Source organism: Halichoerus grypus, chromosome 11 (assembly GCF_964656455.1).
Source record: "Halichoerus grypus chromosome 11, mHalGry1.hap1.1, whole genome shotgun sequence".
Taxonomy (NCBI): Eukaryota; Metazoa; Chordata; class Mammalia; order Carnivora; family Phocidae; genus Halichoerus; species Halichoerus grypus.
Window position 1 is genome coordinate 27,424,563 of NC_135722.1, and position 23,089 is coordinate 27,447,651.

The window sequence follows — 23,089 nt, forward strand, 5'->3', positions numbered from 1 at the left end:
TGCTAAAGGATATTTTTGTTTTTATTTATTTTTTTAGTAACCTCTACACCCAACATGGGGCTCAAACTCAGGACCCCAAGATCCAGAGTCACATGCTCTTCTGACTGAGCCAGCCAGACACCCCTCAAATTTACTTTATTAAAAGGAGTTGGGGGGCGCCTGGGTGGCTCAGTTGGTTAAGCGTCTGCCTTCGGCTCAGGTCATGATCCCAGGGTCCTGGGATGGAGCCCCACATCGTTGGGCTCCCTGCTCAGCGGGGAGCCTGCTTCTCCCTCTCCTTCCCACTTGTGCTCTCTCTCGCTATCTCTGTCTCTCTCTCAAATAAATAAAATCTTTTAAAAAAATAAAAGTTGGGAGGTTCACTGTCTACAATCATCAACCTCAAACTTGATTTTCCTATTGCACATTTGTTGACAGCATGGAAGCTACTGAAGCTGCTGAAGAGGCATTTTTGAACTAAAGCAATATTCTTATATTTTATTCAACTACAGTATGACTAACATTTCAATATTATTCATATCTGCTTATGTGAAAGTCATGGACAACTTGCCTCTATTATTAAGGCACCATAAGGCATAATTGTATCTAAATGATTCAGGATAAAACACATACCAAACTGTTTTGCTGAAATCAACTTATGTAGTTGAACAGTTATTGTGTACTATTAAACAGTTGGCACATTTCATATCTTTGGCATGTAAAAGCCAATTTGGGTTTAGACTTATGTTGTTTAAATGATGCCAATGTGTACTTCTCACCTTCTTAAATATATCAAAATTCCTCAGGATGCCAAACAAAATCTATCCTCTGGGAGTAAAATGTGCCAATAGCTTAATGGTACATGGAAGCATTACTGGAAAAACTTGAGAGAGGGAAAAAGATCTTTTTCCCACTAACTGACTAAGGTCTCATAAGTGAAAATGAATTATAGCTCTGGAAATTACCTGGTGAACTTTAGGCCAGATAGCCAAATCAGATAATACAGTACAAATTTTAGAATGATGTATACATAATTCTTTCAACTTTATAGCCTCTAGGCATAAAGTTGGCTTTCTTAAAGCTTCTCTTGGCAACTGTGTTTGCTATTTTAAAGCTTGGGGGCAAAGTGTGTCTAAGAATTTGGAAAGAAAAATTTTCTTCATTTTCATTTTCAGAATTTGGGTATTGGTAGTACCCAGGGGCATCTGGAAATGGGAACTCTATGATAAATATTTAGATGAATATGTGCTGTATGTTCAAATTAAATAGAAACATTTACATCAATCATGCAAATTATGTATTTGCCTGTGGTCTGGCAAGTATGTGCTTGTTTTGTATATAGAAAGTAGAAAGTTTAGCAAATAATGAATATAACCAAAGATATTTGTAGATAAACATGGTATTAGAGTATCACTCTGTATTGGCATTTTTAACTTCTTTAAAAAAAAACCACGTAGGTTGCACAGTTTTAGAATAATGATAACACAGCATGAACTTCAACAAGAGATTCTGTAAAATTAATCATTATTACTAAAATAAAAATTACTAGATTTCACTTAAAACAGATTAGTTTGTCACCCTTAACAACGCTGGACACCAAAAAGAAAGATTGGAGAAAGTATTGTGAACATATTGTACCTGTCAAGAAAATAATTTCTATGTGTCTACCATGAGAAAATCATATTTGAAGTAGCCCTGAGATAGAACAAATCACAAATAAAAAAGTTAGCAAGTGCTAAAATACAATAGTGAAGAAAAATTCCTCTGATTCCACAATAAATGTCAAATCACATTTTTAAAAATAAAAATATAAGCAGTGAAAGCTACATTTCAATATAGTAGAGTCATGCATATTTTTCAGAAGTCATCAGGCTTAGAGAATTTTAATTGTCTCACTATATTTTCATTGGTCATGTCTTATTCAATGTAAACTGTCTCATCCTAATATTCCCTGTTGGTCATGAGAATGTTCGTGTATAAGAACAAAATAACTAGACTTTTGTTTCTTTTTTTATTGTGGTAAAAAAAAAAAAAACATATAATACAAGATCTACCTTCCTGACAAATTTTTAAGTGTACAGTATAATACTGTTAACCATAGGCACGTAACCATTGTGCAGCAGATTTCTAGAACTTTTTCAACTCGCATGACTGAAACTTTATGCTCATTAAATAGCAGCTCCCCATTTCTCCACCCACCAGCTCATGCCAACCACCATTCTACTACTTTGATGAGCTTGACTACGATAGATACCTTATTGAAGTGAAATCATGCAGTATCTGTCTTTCTGTGACTGGTTTATTGTGTTTGTTTTTTTGTTTTTTTTTTTTAATTTTAACGTAGGGCCTGAACCCACGACCCTGAGATCAAGACCTGAGCTGAAATCAAGAGTCAGACTCTCAAGTGACTGAGCCACCCAGATGCCCCTATTTTTATTAGACATTTTTTCATGGGTGACATTTCACATTTCACTCCTAAAATAATTATCTATTACTTCATATTACTTTTGCAACACTTCTGTGAGAACCTCAGAGCCTGAGGAAATGGACCGATATGTGTTTTTACGGCTAACTTAGTACATAGATACTAATTGTGGAAGCAATCTGTTTAGAGATGGTGGAGCTTCTGGACTGTTAATGTGGTATGGTATAGACACTGTAATTGATAGTAGACATAGTATCTTATAAAAATTCAAAATATGCTGTATCGCTAGCTTTCTTAGCCTTTACAAATAAATAAGCACATTCTAAAATTAGCTGTAATTATAACATTCTGTTTTACTGGTTAAAAAATTCTTTTGGATTTGATTTTCCTTTTGAATTTTGGTAGAGAATGAGAGCCAAGAATAACTTGAGATTCTTCCCTCTTTCTGCTAAGACTATTCTGTGGCTTTAATATAAATGAATAATTCTATAACTTCTTTCTATTTGTTAGGAAACAATTGAAATAGAAAACCCAACGTACCTCCCTAAGATTCATGGTATTATTTATCAATGGGGTAAGGAAATCATATTGTACTCTTTCAATCTAACTTTATTTATTTAGTTATTTTTAAAGATTTATTTATTTATTATTTGACAGAGAGACAGAGACAGCCAGAGAGGGAATATAAGCAGGGGGAGTGGGGGAGGGAGAAGCAGGCTTCCTACTGAGCAGGGAGCCCGATGCGGGCCTCGATCTCAGGACCCCGGGATCATGACCTGAGCCGAAGGCAGAAGCTTAATGACTGGGCCACCCAGGCGCCCCTCAATCTAACTTTAATTTTGGTTTCCAAACAACCTATATCTCTTTCGAGGTTAAAAGCACCGAAGGTACACATGAACACTAAGGAAAATCTTAAAATTTCCTGAAATGCATTAGCCACCCTATTTATATACCAAATACCTTGTTTGTTTATGATGGTCTACATCATTAATCTAGATAAATAAATGTAGAAGTGAAGGGAGCTAGGTTTGCTGTGTTGTCCATTGCCCAGCAACCAAAGGTTACGACTGTTTTGCAGCAGGGCACTGCGGCGGAAGACGGGGAGCTCCCGCAGCATATGCCATTTGCTATCCCACTGATTCAGACAGGAAAAAATGAAAAACTCACGTTTACTCTTGGTCAACAGGGCAAGTTTGGGGTATTTACTTTTTAAAAAATGCACTTCCCTAAAATGTTCCTGTTTGTCATAATTAGGTGATGGATACACAGAAGCTTTCGTAGAGTATCTGTATGTTTGAAATATTTAATTTTCTGACAAAAGTGTACATGCCCACTAAGTTAGTTATAGGCCTTAATTCTTTAAAATCCATTTTTTGAACTTTGAAAAAAAACTGTAACAGTAATACATGCTTATAATCAATGAATATCCTATAAAACGTAATATAAAATATATATAAAGCAAAAACTAAAATTGCCCCTCCCTACTTGCAATTCCCTAGTTGCATTCTCTGAGGTAACTATCCTTCCTTTTAATAGATTATATATTCTTCTTTATTATTAAAAACACTTCTCAGAATGAACAAATATGTAACTATATATTCACAGCAAAATATCTGAAATGGATTTTATTAATGACACATCAAAAAATATAATGAGAAAAATGATAAAACAAAATCGAAGTTTCTCCTTTTTATTAACCTAGTATTTGAACATTATTAAAGATATAAAGCAGATGGCTTTTAAAACATATTTTGCCATATTTCTATTGTTGAAGTTTATTGCTTTTATAAGCTTTTGTCTACAGGCTTTAAAAAATATCATAGCCATAATCTTGCTTGATTTAAAGGAATGGGTACTATTAAGCACCTGGCTGGCTTAGTCAGTAGAGGGTGAGATTCTTGATCTTGGGGTCGTGAGCTCAAGCCCCATGCTGGGTGTAGAGCTTACTTAAAAAAAAAATATAACGTAATGGGCAGTTATTTTTGAGATAGATGAATCTGTTTAAGTGAAAAAATGTACTGGAGGTATATGAACTGGAGGCTATTCAATAGATGTGTACTTGGAGGAACTGTTCTGCATGCTCAGTGCTATGTAGTGTTTCTGCTAAAAGACATTTAAGATGTGTTCTGCCTGGCATTAACTTGCCCAGTGACTGTGAGAAGTCACTGCCTGAGTCTCAGCTTCTTTATTATTCAACTGGGCGTAATTCCTGCCCCGAGAGTCAGAGTTTACTAGCCTTTGATATTCTTTAAGATACAGTGAAAGTGAAGGCAATACAGACACATTTACTACATTCAATGACATTAATAATTGTGTGGAAGGGAGGGACCTCTGTCCAAGAATAAGTGTGAACAGAAAGCTTTTGTGGCTAGGCCTCCTGAGAAGTTTGGAATAATTTACAAAGGAAAAGTCCTCTTGACATTCAACAAAAGTGGTTATTTTATCTTTTATTATTTAAGGAGGCGTGCTTTATTAGAAAGAACAAGTGACCTGATTCTCTCAAGTCCTGGTTCTATCATAAACTAGCTACCCTGAGCCAATAAATTGTCATCTTTAAGTCTCAAATTTCTTTGTGTATAAAGTGTAATTATTATCTGCCTTACTTTCATAATCCAACAAATTTTTAGTTAGCGTTTATTATGTGTAACAATAAATGAGAATGTTTTCGTCTTGTTATTCTCTACACAAAATCCTTGTTTTACATGTGCTCACTTTAAAAGGGGAATGGTACTCTCAAAATAAAGCCCTTTTTCTTCTGAGCTCAGAGCTGAGGACACAGATACCAATGTATAGAGGTCTCTTAAAGCCACAAAAGTCAATCCCCAAAATTATAAATTAGAGCAACTCATTCTTGGTCTTATGCTACGAAAGAATATTTCATTTTGAATATGAGACAAGGTCAAGCCTCAAAAGATATAGCTCAAGCTTAGAGAGTCCAAGAAGTATTTTCTACTCAGAAATTGAGCTTATCATAAATTACACTTTTGTTTACTAAATAAAATTACAATATTAATGTGCAAATCAACATTCATAACATAATAACATGGTGCAGTGGTTCTCAAGGTGTTTTTTTTGAATTTTGACTCTGTATGATAGAAGTTATAAAAAAGGGAGTTCTATAATCAAACAACTTTGGGGAATGCTACATTAAACGAAGTCATATTTTTTTTTCCCCTTTATGATTGCTGTTACTTTATGAATCCCTAAGTATTATGCTGCGTTTCCTCAGCTCATTTGACAGAGAATGCTTTGCTGACTTGGTGTATCTGACAAGGACCGTGGCATGCAGCATGCATTTTGGACATGCTGGCATATCCTAGCCTATAAGATTAGTCATCAAAAATCACAAATGATTCCAATATTGCTTATATTTTCCTTTTCTACATGCTCTCTTGTACTGCAACTCCTCCCCTCATTTCTTCCTTTTTAACTGTTACAATACTACTTGGTAGTATTCTGGTCTCCTTTCTTCCACTCCATTCTGCATGTCACCTACCAGTCAACTTCCCCAAATGTACCATTTTCAACATGATACTTTCTTTCCTGATAAGCCTTTCCACTGTGCCCAGATTTAGATTCCTTAATCCTATCTTCAGTAAAAACCCTTGATTTGATGTTCCCAACCTGCTTTTCTGATCTGATATCCTGTTTTCTGCTATCAAAAAGTTTACTCACTTTCTCCAAATCTCTCTCCAGTTTTCCATATCTCAACCTCTGTTCATGTGTTCCTATGGCTGAAATTCTGTCCATTTTGTCAAAGTCTTTTGATATCCTATCCTCCTCCTTTGCTAAGCCTTCTCTTAGAATCTCAGCCTTTTTTGAAAGGGCAAAGGAATGAACATTTATCTAATTTTTACTGTGTGCCAAGGATTTCTCAAGGACTTTGCTGTGCATTAAAAATTGCTCCTTCTATCAGCATAATTGTAACAGCGTGGTGAGTAGTACTTTTACAGGATGGACCCCTCGTTGATTAAGTGAGGCCTAAAGGCATCCTTAGCAATTGGGCCCAGACACCTCCCAAGCCTAATGGTAGCAAAATATACCACAGCCATCACCCCAACCTGCATGTAAGAGGTTGGAGGAAAAGAAGCTAAGAGTTATGGGGCCACCGGTCTTTGTGGGAAATACAGTGCTTATAGTGAGAGGAGATTCTACTCTGTGAAGCTAGTTCAAAGGTGCTGGTGGAGCTCCAAGAGACTAACTCAAAGACTGGCTGTAAAATGAAAAGATTGGCATTTTATTCCCCACTGGACATCTGTTTAGGCAGAGAGTGTGTTAATCTGTGCCCAGGCCTACTTGAGCAAGGCGGAGAGAACTAGAGAGGAATGGCAGGGCAGAGAGAGGGGTTTTGGGGGAGCAGCCTACATTGCCATGGATTGGCCTGGTGAGGACACGTGGCAGGCACTTCAGTCAGCTTGCCAGGGCTCTACCCAAGATGATGGCCCGCTCGGTAAGGGAAATCAGTCAGCAAGAGGCTGATGAAGCATACCACTGTGGGCACAAATGCTGTCTTCTGACATCAGAAAACAATATGGTGTGGACACTCTTACCGGGCCCTCTGAAACACTCATATATTTAGCCCTCGAGAGGACCAGCACTTGGAGGCCTGCTTCAGAGGTAGTCAGGAAAGTAGTCATAATCAACAGAGGACTTTAAGAGTGGCCAGCTGTGTAAAGAAACACATACTCTGTTACCACTCCATTCTCCCTGGCCCTGTAAGTTGGAGGACCTGGGCCTTACAAACAGGAAAGCCAGAATCTTCGTAACCAGACTCTGCTCTCCGATCCCTTCAACCTCTCAAAGAGTGAAGATCCCAGTTCAAGCCTGCATTGAGTAAAGGGCAGATGACATTTTAAACTGCATTTGAGGTTAAAGTTTTAAACAATGCTTCATTTTAATAACAAGTGACCCCAAAGTTATTAAATATGACAAAGATATACTTAAGGAAAAGATTTGACAGTTGAAAGCCACCATGAGAACAAAGAAAATTGTTTAATGTGTATACCTCCTGAGTTGAGATTCCTCAATAAACTGATTAAACAGATTGGCTTTGACTCTTACTCCATATATATGGAATACTATACTCCAGAGTAAAGGAAAGGAATACTATACTCCAGAGTAAAGGAAAGCGGAGGAAGTAACCATCATGGCCTCTGGCCTTGTTACTTTCAAATTTCACAAATAAAGTTAATGAGGGTTATTAGAATCTATCTTGTTGGCAATTTGAAAGCACAGGCGTCAAGGTATTACACTGCATATTGTCTTTGAATTCCCCTATTTTGGAGAGATGGGTTAGACAAGTTGACCCAGCAATTCCTCCACTATAATTAGTAAAGATTTTATAACAGCCATTTTAATTAAAATAGTTACTGTAACAGCAATTATGATTAAAATGAAATGGTTGCAGTCAACATTAGTATTTTACACAAAGAAACATAAAATCACCTTTAATAAGGGAGACAAAAAGAAAATAAGGTCAGCATTATAGTAGATACTGGTTGACACCCCCTTTTTCTCTGCCTCATACTCTTTCTCCCTAGTCCAGCTTTCTCAAGGAGAGGTCTAAGCATGTACCAAAAATACAACAGAGGTGCCTCTGCTTTCTATTTAATCTCTCTCTTTGACATTACTTCATAGAAAGGCCTATTTATTTGCTAGTTCCTTTTGAGGCTTTAACTAGATCAAGGCAATCACCTATCACAAGCGAGTACCCAAGGTATCTACAATCAATCAGGATCTTATTTTCTAGAAATCTGCTTTAAGACAAAGCTTCCAACATTGCACAGTGACCTGAGTTGAAATCAAGAGTCAGACACTTAACTGACTGAGCCACCAAGGCACCCCCCCCAACAGAAAGCTTTAAAACAAGCACTTTTACTAGGCATTATCATTGAGAAGTCATAGATAATATTATTAAACTATGGGAATATAAATACTGATAATCATAAACATCATATATGAATTTTATTTTATTTTCTTAAAGATTTTGTTTGTTTATTTGTTGGGGGAGGGAGAGAGAGAGAGAGAGAACAGAGGGAGCAGCAGGCTCCCTGCTGAGTAAGGAGCCTGATGCGGAATTTGATTCCAGGACCCTAGGATCATGACCTGAGCCGAAGGCAGTTGCTTCACTGACTGAGCCACTCAGGCGTCCCTCATACATGAATTTTAAAGTGAATGGCTCTAATTTAAAAAATTCATACTAACTCAATATTTTCAAGATTACTATTCTTCCCAATCTATATAGTAGAAATCAAATACTGCCTCCTTCCTGAATTTTCAAATCTTAATGATTAGCTTTCTGGACAAAAGAATAAACACTGAAAACAAACAACAAAAGCAAATATTTTAAAAGTTTTTTTGTGGGAGGTCTTCTCTTCCTTTCAATGGGCAACCTGGATAAGTGTGCTCTTTATTGAGCAACATTTCAGATACTTAAATATTTGAAATACTGTGTATGTTTATATTATGCTAATGATATAAATTACAGTTAAATTATAATTTCCACCCCAAATCTGAATCAATAATACACTGTGGAGCAACAATTTATTGTGAAAGCTGCTGACAATGGGATGGTGTATCAGGCTGAGATGGGGATATAACAGAAGTGAGGAAGGCAATGGAGAGGATCATGGTATCAGTCAGGGAGCAAGTAGTAAAGGTGAACTCAGCCTTAGAACAGCTAATAAGTGATTGCCAATTATTTAAATCATAAAGACTTAAAGAGCAAGCCTGATAAAAGCAATAAAAATAAAATCAATAGTACCATGCATCCAATGAACTGTAGTCAAGTCAACATTTTGGTGTTTTCATTTCAATATTATTCTCAATTGAACCATTTCATCTGAGAAATGATTTGTTCATTTATATTTTCTGATTGATTAATGTCCCCAGGGTGCTGCCAAATTAGAATTTGCTACCCCGAATATTCCCCACAACAAGACTTGCCACTGGTTCAAAACTATGCTGAATGAAAGAAGGCCAATCCAGATTCCAGCTGAGCAGTCGGGAAGCATCATCATGGGTTGAATGGAAAATCAGGAGTTGAATGCAGTTTTAGAAAACAGATTTTTTTTTTCCAAAAAAGTGCCAAAACAGTTAAAAATTCTAGCAAACTGAAAACAGTGTTGTGGTACAGTATTAATTATATGAGTGCCTATAACCTATGTTACAGACCATAATCTTATAATTTTGTTTCTTTTAATGGCAACAGGTTAAGAGCCACAAGGAAAATCTTGCCCACCAAGATCAAAAGGAACCTATTGGCATAAGGCATCTTGGCATCAGCCTAGATTTGCACATGCTGACATGTCAAAGCCTTGAAACAGAAACTTCAGAACTTCCTCATGAATGCTGAAGGGAAGTCATTGACTTCATACTAGCTCAAAAGTACATCTTTCCAGGGATAGCATTCAACCACGCAAACAACAAAACTGGGCAAACAAAGCCTGAATATGTACTTGGAAGTGAAAGTCTTAAGCAGAACAAAATATGAATCAGCTTCCAAAGCTGCCAAGTTTCATATAAGAATCCAAACCTAAACACAAAATAGAGAGTAACAGGCATATTGAATAGCAACCTTGACTGATGGGGCAGCTTAAGCATTAGCAACAGCCCCCATTCCTGTACCACGATCATAAACTCCCCTGGCCTGGCTTCTCAGGTTGGGCAAGAGAGCCAGGGGAACATGATTTCATTCCATCTGGTCCTTGGCACTTATCTTCTTTTTTGCTTTATCTTGCAGTGCGAATCTGCTCATGCCCTGGTGTCCTCTCCAACTTTTCTTCCTAGTTATGATGCCTAATGTTTCTTAAGTGCAAGGGTTCTACCTAGCATGTCACAGTAGCAGTTACCGATGGACATGTAAGAAGGGCATTTTTTTTAAAAGTTGAGTTGTTCTGTTGAGTGGTCTCAGTTGATCAGTTAGTACTATCCTCAGTGAAGGTATTAAATGTTTCAATTCGTACAAATTTTACTACAGGACTTAGAAATTCCAAAGCTTTATTATTCCTTACCAGCTACTCCTTTGCTTAGCAACTGAAAGACACTTTCATTCCTTTTATCTTTTTTTTTCTGGCCTGAGTGGAGCACAAGATTGCTGGAGTAAGTGTCTGCGTCAGCGGGTTACCGCTTCAATACAATGCAAGCGGACCAATTCGAAAAAGCGCCAAACTATTTCGGGATTGGGCGGATGACAGTGACCCTTCATGATTCCATGAATAATGCAAACCGGGAACATATTGCTGAGGTCAAAGAAAAGGAAAAAAAATTAAAAGTAATTGCCTCGAGAGAAAAAAGAGGTGTAAGATTTTAGCAAGGCAAACAGCATTTGAGATGCAGATCATACTCTGTTTGTTTACACATTCAGCGTAGAGTTTTAGTTTCTCTAGTGGCAAAACTTGGTTAATTATAATTACTTGTCTCGAACGTTTCTGGTTTGATAGTCGCAGAACCGTGGTGAGGTTTTGTGTCTAACTTCCCTTCTGCTTCCTCTCTTACCACATAATTGTCCAATTGCTTGAATAAAAATAGGTGATGCAGTAGTTAACATCAAAACTAGTCAGAACTTTGAATGAAGAAAATAAGAAAACTTGAAAAGAACAAAAATCTTTTTTTTAGGCCATTCTACCTGATACTACACTGGTTGTGTAGTGTTGTCTCCTGATTTTTCCTAGTATTTTATTGTGAAAAATTTCAAACATATAGGAAAATTAAGAGAATTTTTTAGGATAACATTCATATAACCACCATCTAAACTGTACAATTAACTTTTTTCCATACTTGATTTATCACCTCTCTAAACATCTATCTAGCCACCCAACTATCTTATTTTTGGTGAATTTCTAAGTAGCTTGCAGATATCAGTACACTTTACCTCTAACCACTCTGGCATGCATATCATTAGCTAAAATTTACGATTCTTTAAAAAACAGGTTTATTGCAGTATAAGTCACATACCGTACAATTTACCCTTGGGGTTCCATTATACATCAAAACTTTTAGGGGAGAAAATATGGAACCTTTTTTCTCTGTCATTATATATGTCAGACAATACTTGTGACTTTCAGATTTTCTGCTGAGAAACACACAAAGCTACAAGTTTTAGAAAAATAAAAATTTCAGATTTGGAAAACACCTCCCCCGCAACCCTAATAAAATGAGAAATTTCATTACTAGAATGATAGATAACATACTTATACACCTCAACTTCAAATCTGGGTCATTTACATAAATGATATTTCATCTTAATCATTGACAGGTGACATTGGCGACCACAGGTTCAAATACTACCATAGTTTTCCACCTATTTACAGACTATAGTTTCCAAAGATAACTGCACAGCATGACCCATTCCACATGCTGTTGTACAAAGTGATCTTGTAAAGTATGATCAAGTGGCAGGTTTATATCTTCTCTCCTTTAATCTGGGTGACTGTTTCAATCAATAAAGTGTGCCAGATGTGATGCTTTATAATAGATCATAAAAGGCCAGGCAGCTTTTACCTTGTTTTCTAGAACACTCACTTTTGGAAGCTAAGCTGCTATCTAAGGAATTCAACTGCCATGTAAGATGAGGCCTCCATGCTGTGAGGAAGCCCAGGCCATGTGCTCTGAGGGCTACATACAGGGAGGACAGCCTCAACTGAGGTTCCAGCTGATGGCCAGCATGCACCACTAGACATGTGAGGGAAGGTGCTCATAGTTGATTCCTAGCTTTAGTCACTGAATCTTTCTAGCTGAGGACCTAGCTATCATGGAACAGTACATCCATTGAGCATAGTTGCTGTGTCCTGCTCAAATTCCTGATCCACAGAAGCTCTGGATGTAGTAAAATGACCATTTTACTCAATAACTTTTGTGGTGGTTTGTTATACAGCAATAATAACCAGAACAGTCATTCTCTGTTTCCCACCCTACAAAACAAACCAAAAAGCACCTCTGTTTTTAGAAGAAATATGTAATTCTTGTTTGGCAGATTCGTTTGCATTTAGAAAGTACATTAAAAGGATCACATCCCATGATCAAGTGTGATTTATTAGAGGGATGCAAGGATGATTCAATATCTGCAAATCAATCGTGATACACCACACTAACAAAATGAAGGATAAAAATCATATGATCATTTCAATAAGTGCAGAAAAAGCATCTGACAAGATTCAACATCCATTCATAACAAAAACTCTCAACAAACTGGTATAGGGAATGTCCTTCAACATAATAAAGGCCACATATGACAAGTCTACAGCTAACATCATACTCATTAGTGAAAAGCTGAAAGCATTTCCTCCAGGATCAGGAAAAAGACTAGAATGCCTACTCTTGCCACTTTTATTCAATATAGTATTGGAAGCCCTAGCCAGAGCAATTAGGCAAGAAAAAGAAATAAAAAGCATCCAAATCAGAAAGGAAGAAGTAAAACTGTCTCTACTTTAGCAGAAGAGATGACACTATATATAGAAAACCCTAAAGGCTCCACAAAAAGCTCTTAGAACTAATAAACAAATTACAAAGTTGCAGGATGCAAAATCAATATACAAAAAAACTGCACTTCTATATACTAGAAACAGCAATTAGAAAAACAACCCCATTTACAAATGCATCAGAAAGAATAAATACCTAGGAATAAATTCAACAAAGGAGGTAAAAGATCTGTATACTGAAAACTAAAAGACATTAATGAAAAAAACTGAAGAACACAAATAAATGGAAAGAAATTCTATGCTCATGGATTGGAAGAGTTAATAGTTAAAAATGTTCACACTACCCAAAGCAATCTATAGATTTAATGCAATCTCTATCAAAATTCCAATGGCATTTTTTTCACAGAAATAGAACACAATCCTAAAATGTGTATGCAACCATAAAAGAACCAGGATAGGAAGAACAATCTTGAGAAAGAACAAAGCTGGAGGCATTTACACTTCCTGACTTCAAAATATATTATGAACTATGATGAACTATGATTATGTCATAATCAAAACAGTATGGCATTAACATACAATGGACATATAGATCAATGGAACAAATAGAGAGACCAGAAATAAATCCACACATAAGTAGTCAATTAATTTTTTTTTTATTTAATATTTTATTTGTCAGAGAGAGAGAGAGAGAGCACAAGCAGGGGGAGTGGCAGGCAGAGGGAGAAGCAGGCTCCCGCCGAGCAAGGAGCCCGATGCGGGACTCAATCCCAGGACCCTGGGATCATGACCTGAGCCAAAGGCAGACACTCAACTGACTGAGCCACCCAGGCATCCCAGTAGTCAATTAATTTTTGACAAAGGAGCCAAAAATATACAATGGGGAAAGGATAGTCTCTTCAATAAATGGTGCTGGAAAAACCAGATGGCCACATGGAAAATAATGATACTGGACCCTTATCTTATACCATACACATAAGTCAACTTAAAATGGATTAAAGACTTGAAACCATAAAACTCCTAGAAGGAAACAGGGGGTAAGCTCCTTGATATGAGTCTCAGCAATGATTTTTTTGGATTTGACACTAAAAGCAAAAGCAACAAAAGGAAAAATAAATAAGTGGGACTACATCAAACTAATAAGCTTCTGCACAGCAAAGGAAACTATGAACACAATGAAAAGGCAACCTATGGAATGGGAGAACATGTTTGCAAATCATATATCTGATAAAGGTTAACTTCCAAAATATACGAAGAATTCACTCATACATAAAGAAAGGGATGGTTCACCTTGTTTTAAAAAAAAAAAAAAAAGAACTACCATATGATCCGGGAATTTCATTTCTGGGTATATAGCCAAAGGAAATGAAATCACTATCTTGAAGAGGTATCAGCACCCTCATTTTAAGACTGCAGCATTATTTACAACAGCCAAGACTTGGAAACAACCTAATAGTTCATTGACAGATGAATAAAGAAAATGTGGTATATAAACACACACACATATATGTAGTAGTACTCACCCATAAAAAAAGAAGGAAATCCTGCCATTTGTGACAATGTGGATGGACCTTGTAGGCATTATGTTAATGAAATAAGTCACACAGAGAAAGGCAAATACTGTTTGATTTCACTTATACGTGGAATCTAAAAAAACTGAACTCATAGAAACAGAACAGATTGCCAGAGAGGTGGTGGTGGTGGTGGGGGAAATGGGTGAAGGTAGTCAAAAGGTACAAACTTCCAGTTATAAGATAAATAAATACTGGGGATGTTATGTACAGCATGGTTGCTACGGCTAATAATACTGTACTGTCTATTTGAAAGTCGCTAAGAGATTAAATCCTAAATGTTCTCATCACAAGAAAAAATAGTTTTGTAACTGTGAGGTAAGAAATGTTAATGAAACTTATTGCGGTAATCATTTCCCAATATGTTCATATATCAAATCATGTTGTACACCTTAAATTAATGTAATGTTATATGTCAATTATATCTTAATAAAACCAAGAATAAAAGAAATATGTAATTTTTAGCAGTTCTATCTGCATATAGGAAATATCTTGTAAGATATCACTTCAGGTGTTTAATATTAAATTCTATATTTAGGTAGGTAAACATTTAAAAATAAATAAACATTTATAAATAAAATGCTATTCTAAGAATTGCATATTTGTCAGTCAGTTATAGTCACTGGCTGGATAGTAATGCTAGTTGCCTATGTTAGGGAATAAATATAGCATAAACTAACATGTTCAGAAAAGGGATTTTAGTTGATTGTAAGCTCAATATGAGTCAACTATGGATGTGGTTACCTAAAAAAACGATATATTCCCAGAAGCACTATTCTAGTGCCATGGACTCATTTGGCAATGTGATAGAATCTATGAACTCCTTTTCAGAATAACGCTTTTAAATGTATAAAATGAAATACACTGGATTACAACAAAAGAAACAGATTGCATTGAAATGTTATCGAATAATAAGCTCATTTTTGATACAGTAATATCTGTGCTTTTTCAATTAACAATTAAATAGTAAGAACAGCAGTAGGCCTAATATATATATACAATATATATATTATATATATATACCAAAGGAGATGAATATAAATGGTATTTTGAGATACCTGTATAGTTATAATCTTACATGAAAGAAATCTGTGCTAATGTGAATTATAGTTTATTGCCTATATTCATAATTAAGAAAATACTAAATTTCAGTGGGAGGTTAGGAAAATAAAGATGTAGATTCTCTTCCATCCAAGTTTCTGGAACACCTAAATTCTATCCATGAATTCCTTGTTCTTAAATTCCTTCAATATAAAACACATTTATTTATGATTCCATGGGCTTACGGCATTTGCGGTCTCCTCATTCGCTCTCTCCTTTCTTTGTTACTGCTTATTTAACAAGTTGGGGAGAAAGGTTAGAGCAAAGGATGCATGATACTTCAGGGCAGTTTTTTATGTTCAGAATTGTCTATCATCTTCTCACCAGTCAATAAAATCCCACCCATTATTCCAGGTCTAGTTTAAGTCCTACTTTCTTTAGTAAGGTGGTATGATCCATAATGACTTCTTCTTTCTCTGATTTCCTACTGTACTTAGAAGTCAGTTCACCCTCATTTTAGAACTTAATTAGTCTCTATTTCATCCACCATCAGTTTTGTCTTCTCGCCTAGCCAGGGAGGTTGGTAGAAATAAAGAGTGTTTGCCATTTTGTATTGCCTAAAGCATACTGCTAAGAACATTGTAGGCATATGTTATATCCTCATCCAATGTCCATCCTACCAGTGATGCTGTCCAGCTGTGCAAATCACTTATGGCTATGGGAAACTGAGACTCCATGTGTTCTTTACTGTTGCTGTCACCCACAATGGATCACTGAGGATGGGCTATACAAGGTGTATCCTTGATACTAATAATAACACTTATGTGGCACTTACTATGGGCCAGATACTGATCTGAGCATTTTGCATATTCATTTAATCCTCTCATTTAGCCCCACGATGTAGGTAGTATATTGATCCCTATTATACAAATGAGGAACCTGAGGAACAGGCAATTAGTAAAGAGATGGAATTTGAAACCCGGTATTCTTTTCCAGAGCTAGAGCACTTAACCACATTCATAAATATAAGAAATCCTTGTATATACCTGCAAGTTTAACATGAAATCACTCATCTTATAATTAGCCTTTCTTCCACTGAACTCTTGTATCCCTTGACTGGGTAATCATTAACTCAAGCCTTGTACTATTAGAATTTTATTACAATAATTGCAGCTCCTATTTACTGAGTACTTGCTATATACCAGAAGCTGGGCTAAGTGATTTCATGTATACTTAATCTCTGTAACAACCTTCTGAGGCAGGAAAGGAAAGCTAGGCTCAAATATAGTAAAAGATTAAGTAGTAGAAGAACAAGGATTCTAAATCAAGGCTATCTTAATCTTTGCTTAAAGCATGATGTTACACTACTTCCCTATGGTTTGCCTTATTTCTCCAACTGGATTATAAATTCCTGAAAGGCAGGGATTACGTTTCATATTTGCTAGTTGATTCCATAACACTTTGAACACCTTGGTCCTCTGAAAAAACATTTCTTGATTGATAGATACAATTCACATTTCACAGAATTTAGCATGGTGTATGTAGTATGAAAATTTTGGGATCTCCCATTAACTGTATCTTTTGGGAATACCTAAAGTGATCCAGCTTCAGCTTGCTGATCATTAAAAGGAGGAAAATATACTTAATTATAGGAGTGTTTAGAGATTAAAAGGTAGTAATATCTGTAAAATATATATTATAGTGTCTGCCACATAGTAGGTACTCAAAAGAAAAAAAAAAAAGCTAGTTTCTTACTCCCTTCCTCGAAACACAATTTTTTGGTCATGTCTACAAGGATTGGTTTTAGCATATGATTTTGTAAAAATGCTAATCTTTGGTTGTGTGCTTGTTGAGATTTGTAGTACTTAGTCTAATTTCTCTTTTTTCTTTTCCTCAAAATCAGCTAAAATGATAAATATTAGTTTATTTTAAATCAGAGAAAGAACTCCTTTTTGAGCCAATGAAGTAGTTCTGGCTCTATGGTTTATCAAAGTGGTTCCTGTGAGCAAATATGAAAGAAATGTATGAAAGGCAGAATGGCCCCTCAAAGATGCCCACATCCTAATCCCTGGAACCTGTCATATGTTACTTTACACAGCAAAGGGGAATGAAGGTTACAGATGGAATTAAGGTTGCTCATCAGTTGATCCTAAAATAGGGAGATTCTCCAGATTTATTTCAGTGGGCCCAAAGTAATCATAAGGGTCCTTAAAGTGGCAGAGAGAGGGAAAAATGAAGGGGGGGAAATTGGAGGGGGAGACGAACCATGAGAGACTATGGACTCTGAGAAACAAACTGAGGGTTCTAGAGGGGAGGGGGGTGGGGGGATGGGTTAGCCTGGTGATGGGTATTAAAGAGGGCATGTACTGCATGGAGCACTGGGTGTTAAACGCAAACAGTGAATCATGGAACACTACATAAAAAACTAATGATGTAATGTATGGTGATTAACATAACATAATAAAATTAAAAAAAAAACAAAACAGTGGCAGAGAGAACCAGAGAGATGGCAGTGTAAGAAGGATTCAGCCTGACCCAGCTAGCTTTGAGGATGGAGAAATGGGGTCATGAGCCAAGGAATGCAGGCAGCCTCTAGGATCTGGAAAAGGCAAGGAAATGGATTCTCCCCTAGAGTCTCCAGAAGGAACTCAGCTCCGCTGACTCCTTGATTTTAGTCCTGTAAGACTCATTCTGGATATCTGGGCTCCAGAACTGTAAGACAGTAAATTTATATTGTTTAAGCTGCTAAATTTGTGGTAATTTGTTACAGTAGCAATGGGAAACTAATACCGTACGTAAATAATACCACGAATTTAGAATTGTGCAAAAACAAGTATGTCATTTTTTTTTTTTAAAGTAACCTCTACTCATGACCACCAAGACGGCGAGTTGCATGCTCTACTAAATGAGCCAGCCAGGTGCCCCTATATATCGTGGTTTTAAACAACTTTTGGGGCACCTGGGTGGCTCAGTCGGTTAAGAGGCTGCCTTTGGCTCAGTTCATGATCCCAGGGTCCTGGGATCGAGCCCCGCATTGGGCTCCCTGCTCAGCGGGAAACCTGCTTCTCCCTCTCCCACTCCCTCTGCTTGTGTTCCCTCTCTTGCTGTGTCTCTCTGTCAAATAAATAAATAAAATCTTAAAAAAAAAATTAAACAACTTTCAAGGGACTATATGAATAATAACAGTGACATTTCTCTTGATTGTATTGGGTACAGAAGTCAAGTAAAATGCAATATAGTAAAACTTATTACAGATTCATTAATAACATTTATTTTAATTAGCTGGATTAGAGACGAACATTTTTTTCTTTGCAATCCATTCTTTAGTAACTAGAAATGTCTTTCTACTTGTGAACATGATATGAGAAAACTAACGAAAGGATTTTAATTATAATAGGAGAGATTTTTGTTTGGGCAAAGAGAAGGTATTTTTGATAATATCACTCCAAAGCCTAAATTACGTCTTTGGCTAATTTGTATTTTTTTTTTTTTAAAGATTTTATTTATTTAACAGAGAGAGAGACACAGTGAGAGAGGGAACACAAGCAGGGGGAGTGGGAGAGAGATAAGCAGGCTTCCCACCGAGCAGGGATCGAGCAGGGAGCGAGCAGGGAGCGAGCAGGGAGCCTGATGCGGGGCTCGATCCCAGGACTCTGGGATCATGACCTGAGCTGAAGGCAGACGCTTAATGACTGAGCCACCCAGGCACCCCGCTAATTTGTATTAAAATGTATTGCCCGGCTCTCAAATCCCCTATGTTACCAAACTTAACTACTTTTACAAACATGAAACTTCTGCTTAAATCATGCCAGTCTTTTCTATACTATCACAGACTTTGCTCATTCCTTTTTTAAATGTATTTTCTTTTCCTTATTTTTTTTTAAGATTTTATTTATTTATGAGAGAGAGAGCACGAGTGGGGGTGGGGAGGAGTAGAGGGAGAGGGAGAAGCAGACTCCCTGATGGGCAGGGAGCCAGATGCAGGGTACTATCCCAGGACCCTGAGATCATGACCTGAGCCGAGGGCAGACGCTTAACCATCTGAGCCACCCAGGCACTCCACTTTGCTCATCCCTAAATGTCTTCTTATGGCATCTCTACTCTACCTGGAATGTTCTTCTCTGCCTGTTCAACACAGACTAATGTTTTCCAAGCATCTATAGCACTAATGTTCTCTAATTGTATTTTAGCTTCTATTGTGCATTATTCTCTATTATTTGCATGTTATTCATTATTACTTCAGGTTTGTATGTTTTATTTCCCTGTTAGCTCCTTGATGATTGATGATGGTTGATGGGTACATAAGATTTATTATATTTGTCTCTATGTTGTATATGTTTGAAGCTATCTATAATAAAAAGTTAAAAAAAAAAAAGCTAGGGAGACACCCTTGTATCACTAAAGCATTCAATTTGTAGGCTTCTCCTTACCTAGCACTCTAAGGTTGGTTGAACTGGTTTGCCTCTAAAGCTATACCTCTTTTGGCTGAAGAAACATGATATTAAAGAAAGGTATGATACTATGCCCAGAGGCTAATGGCATTATCCAATATAACAGCAGATTTCTATAAGCTGGTGTACGTTATTCAAGATAAAACTTCACTATTGCTTGGTAAAGAAAAGCACGAACAAGTCAACTCACTGGTTAATTGTTTGTATAATCTTTGAAACCTCTGCTTCAGTGTTACTGATACAGGATTCCTTGTTAGCATATTTCTGGAAAGAAATGATCGAGGCAGAAGGTTTTCATCAACACTTAATAAAGAAAAAGTTAGAATCCACAGTAAAACTTACTATTGCTAGTTTATACTATAAAGTATTAACAACACAAAATGTTAATTAATTTCTAATTCTCTATTCTATTATTTAGATTTCATGAAGGTTGATTGGACTTGATCCATCATTTTACGGAAAATTAATTATTTCAAATACATGCACCACTTTATGCAACCTGCCTGATTTGCATTGAGGAAAATTCAGCAGAAGTAATTGAGGCACAAGCAAATACTGGCACTGACTGAACTCAATTTTCATTCCAAATTTCTGCAAAATCCCAAGGCACAACAATATCAGATGCAAGGGGGAAAACAAACAAAAGCAATGTGAAAAGGGAACATGAAGAGAGAATATTACAAGAATCAGAGAACAAAGGGATTGCAAAACTATTTTAGTGCCATAGATGAGCAGTGAGGGCTTCATTCAGGCAAGGTGGAATAAGATATCATATGGCATCCTGACAATTGATGTCTTCATTTAAATGTAAGAATTTACATTCTAATTAGAAAGAATTTACATCTTAATCAGAGGCAGCTGTATTATCTTGTTACTGTTTTTTTCAAAGGTAATGAACTAAAGTACTGCTGTGCTTTTTCAACCAGAAACTAAATAGACAGCATCCAGTGTTATTTTATAGCTTACCTGCTGTAAGCTGTTATTAATATTTTCAAAGATTAAATTTCTAACCAAAATCTTTTAAAAATGAAAATTATATTTGACATCACTAGAATAGTATGATAAGGACTTAACGTGTTTAAACAAATCCCTTTCTAACTTGTATTTTAAACATACTTATTTATCAAGCTAATAGAAGCCTCTTATGATTTATTAATATAATATTGTTTTCATTTGGGAGAATGTAGAAAAGCTACTAAAGCAGATATGCATCATATTCTGGTGAAACCCTGTTGTTCTTAAACTTACATTTGGTTGTAAGAGAGGATTTAATACAAAACTTTACCTTATTAAGATCATTTAAATTAAAGTATATTCTTTTTTTCTGTAATGTTTAATAAGGACAGATAACAAATATGTATAACATGATAATATTTTGCCTGTTTTATGCTATTTTGTTACTATCACATTAATAACATTTAAAAATGTAATGCTTCACAAATATACACAATTCTGATGGTGTCCAGGATTGCCATGGTTAGTGAAATGAAAGAAAATAATGCATTCAAATTCATACTGTTCTATTCTAGGTTGTTTATAATGATGGTAGCTAGACTTGGGTATTGGTAGTTGGTGATATCTTTGCAAAATCAAGCCCATCATTCATATGAGAATCAGCATGAGCTCACTGACCCATGGTTTAGAAGAAATTGGGCTTGGCCTAAAAGAAATCAAGCAGGAGAAAATTACAAGTGTTAATAAAAATGTAAAATGCCACCTTTGTCCCTAGCACCATGCATCTTTAGGTTATTGATACTTATTTTCATCAGCTGCATCATTAATACAAAGTTGTAGTATGGACCAATTTTGAATACGCAGGTTTATGATTTAATTCATTATGTAATATAATTTTTTATTCAAGTGAAGGGAAAGAAAAATAATTAAAAGACTAAAGCTATATCTACTGGTCTATTACAAATGAATAATATAGTTAATTTGGTCAAAATATTTGATTTAATAAATCACAAACTCTAAAATAATTCTGAGGTATAAATTTATTTTTACTATTATACTGATTTTCTGGATCCATACATATAAAAAAAAACCCAGATCACACACAAATGTGCTGTATTTTAAGAAAATAATAATCTCAGGTAGATAAAAAATTATGAAATTAATTTTAAGGTGGCGTTTTTTTGACCTAGGCCACTCTGATGACAAAGAAGGGATAATAATTAGTTCACTGGTGCTTTTTCTTGTATCCCACTAAAGACAATTTATAGAGGAAATGATTCAGATGGGCCTGACTGAATTACTGGCTCTGAAAGACGGCTTTATACTGCTGTCAGAAACCGTCAGCCCACTTCTGAAAGGTTGATTTGTCTATGGCTTTTCTGCGTATGATTTGTTATGAGGGTCCCTAATGCCACAGAGTATACACAGAGCCTTCATTTTCAAAAGTATCCCAGGTAAGTTTTTGATCATCCCTAGGTTCTATGGAACCTGTCTGCTTTTTCATAAAGAGTATCTAAAAATAAAGCACATTTTGCTTTTTACATTGATGTATGGTTCCAGGGTGATATCATGGACTTTGAGTTACAGTATACCAAAGTGTTGTATCTACCTTCACCAGTTCTCCACCTGCCTCTGTGTTTACTGTAACTATAAATATTCACATCCAGCCTAAAAGAGCATGATAAAACATAATATATGACTCCTCTTTTCTGTCTCTTGTTTTCCTTATCGCTTTGGGCTTGGATAGCACACGTTTGCTAAGCAGACTTGTGGCTTGTCATTACCTCTCTAATTCTTCCTTCATGGAACTGACAGCCTAAGGTCATGGGTTCTAGTCTCCCCCATTATACTGTAAGCTCTGTTAGTGACATGGTATACCACAAGCATGGATTCTCACCCTGATTCTGTCACTATCTGGGTCTTATTTTTCTCATCTGTAAAATGAAGAGGTGTGAAAAATTCTTATTCATTGTGTGTACTTATTGTTTTAGTTATTTCATGCCTATTAACATAGCACTTTTTCTTCAACCCCAACCCCTTTCTGCCTCTTTCTGTCCAACCAAATCCTGTTCCTTTTTCAAGATCCCTTTCAAATCTCATCTTCTCCACGATGCTGCTTTGTTAATAATGCTGGCCAACAATAATTCCCTTCTAATTTGCACATTCAATAAATATTTATTGAGTGTCTACTCTGTATTAGGGTGCTGGGGGTGCAAGAAATTAATAAGAGAAGCATGGCCCTTGCATTAA

General features: G+C 36.1%; 1 protein-coding gene across 3 annotated transcripts in view; it reads right to left on the bottom strand.

Moving 5' to 3' along the window:
- ELP4 (elongator acetyltransferase complex subunit 4) overlaps positions 1-23,089 on the bottom strand; it is a 251,816-nt gene that overhangs the window by 46,095 nt on the left and 182,632 nt on the right. The window contains exon 10 of one of the 3 annotated variants that reach the window (XM_078058251.1): positions 10,508-10,644. The exons of the other annotated variants lie outside the window; for them this stretch is intronic. Within the exon in view, the coding sequence (XP_077914377.1) occupies positions 10,534-10,644 (111 nt within the window). The 3' untranslated portion in view covers positions 10,508-10,533. Of the gene's footprint in view, positions 1-10,507; positions 10,645-23,089 lie in introns of those variants that run through there. 3 annotated transcript variants of the gene reach the window in all.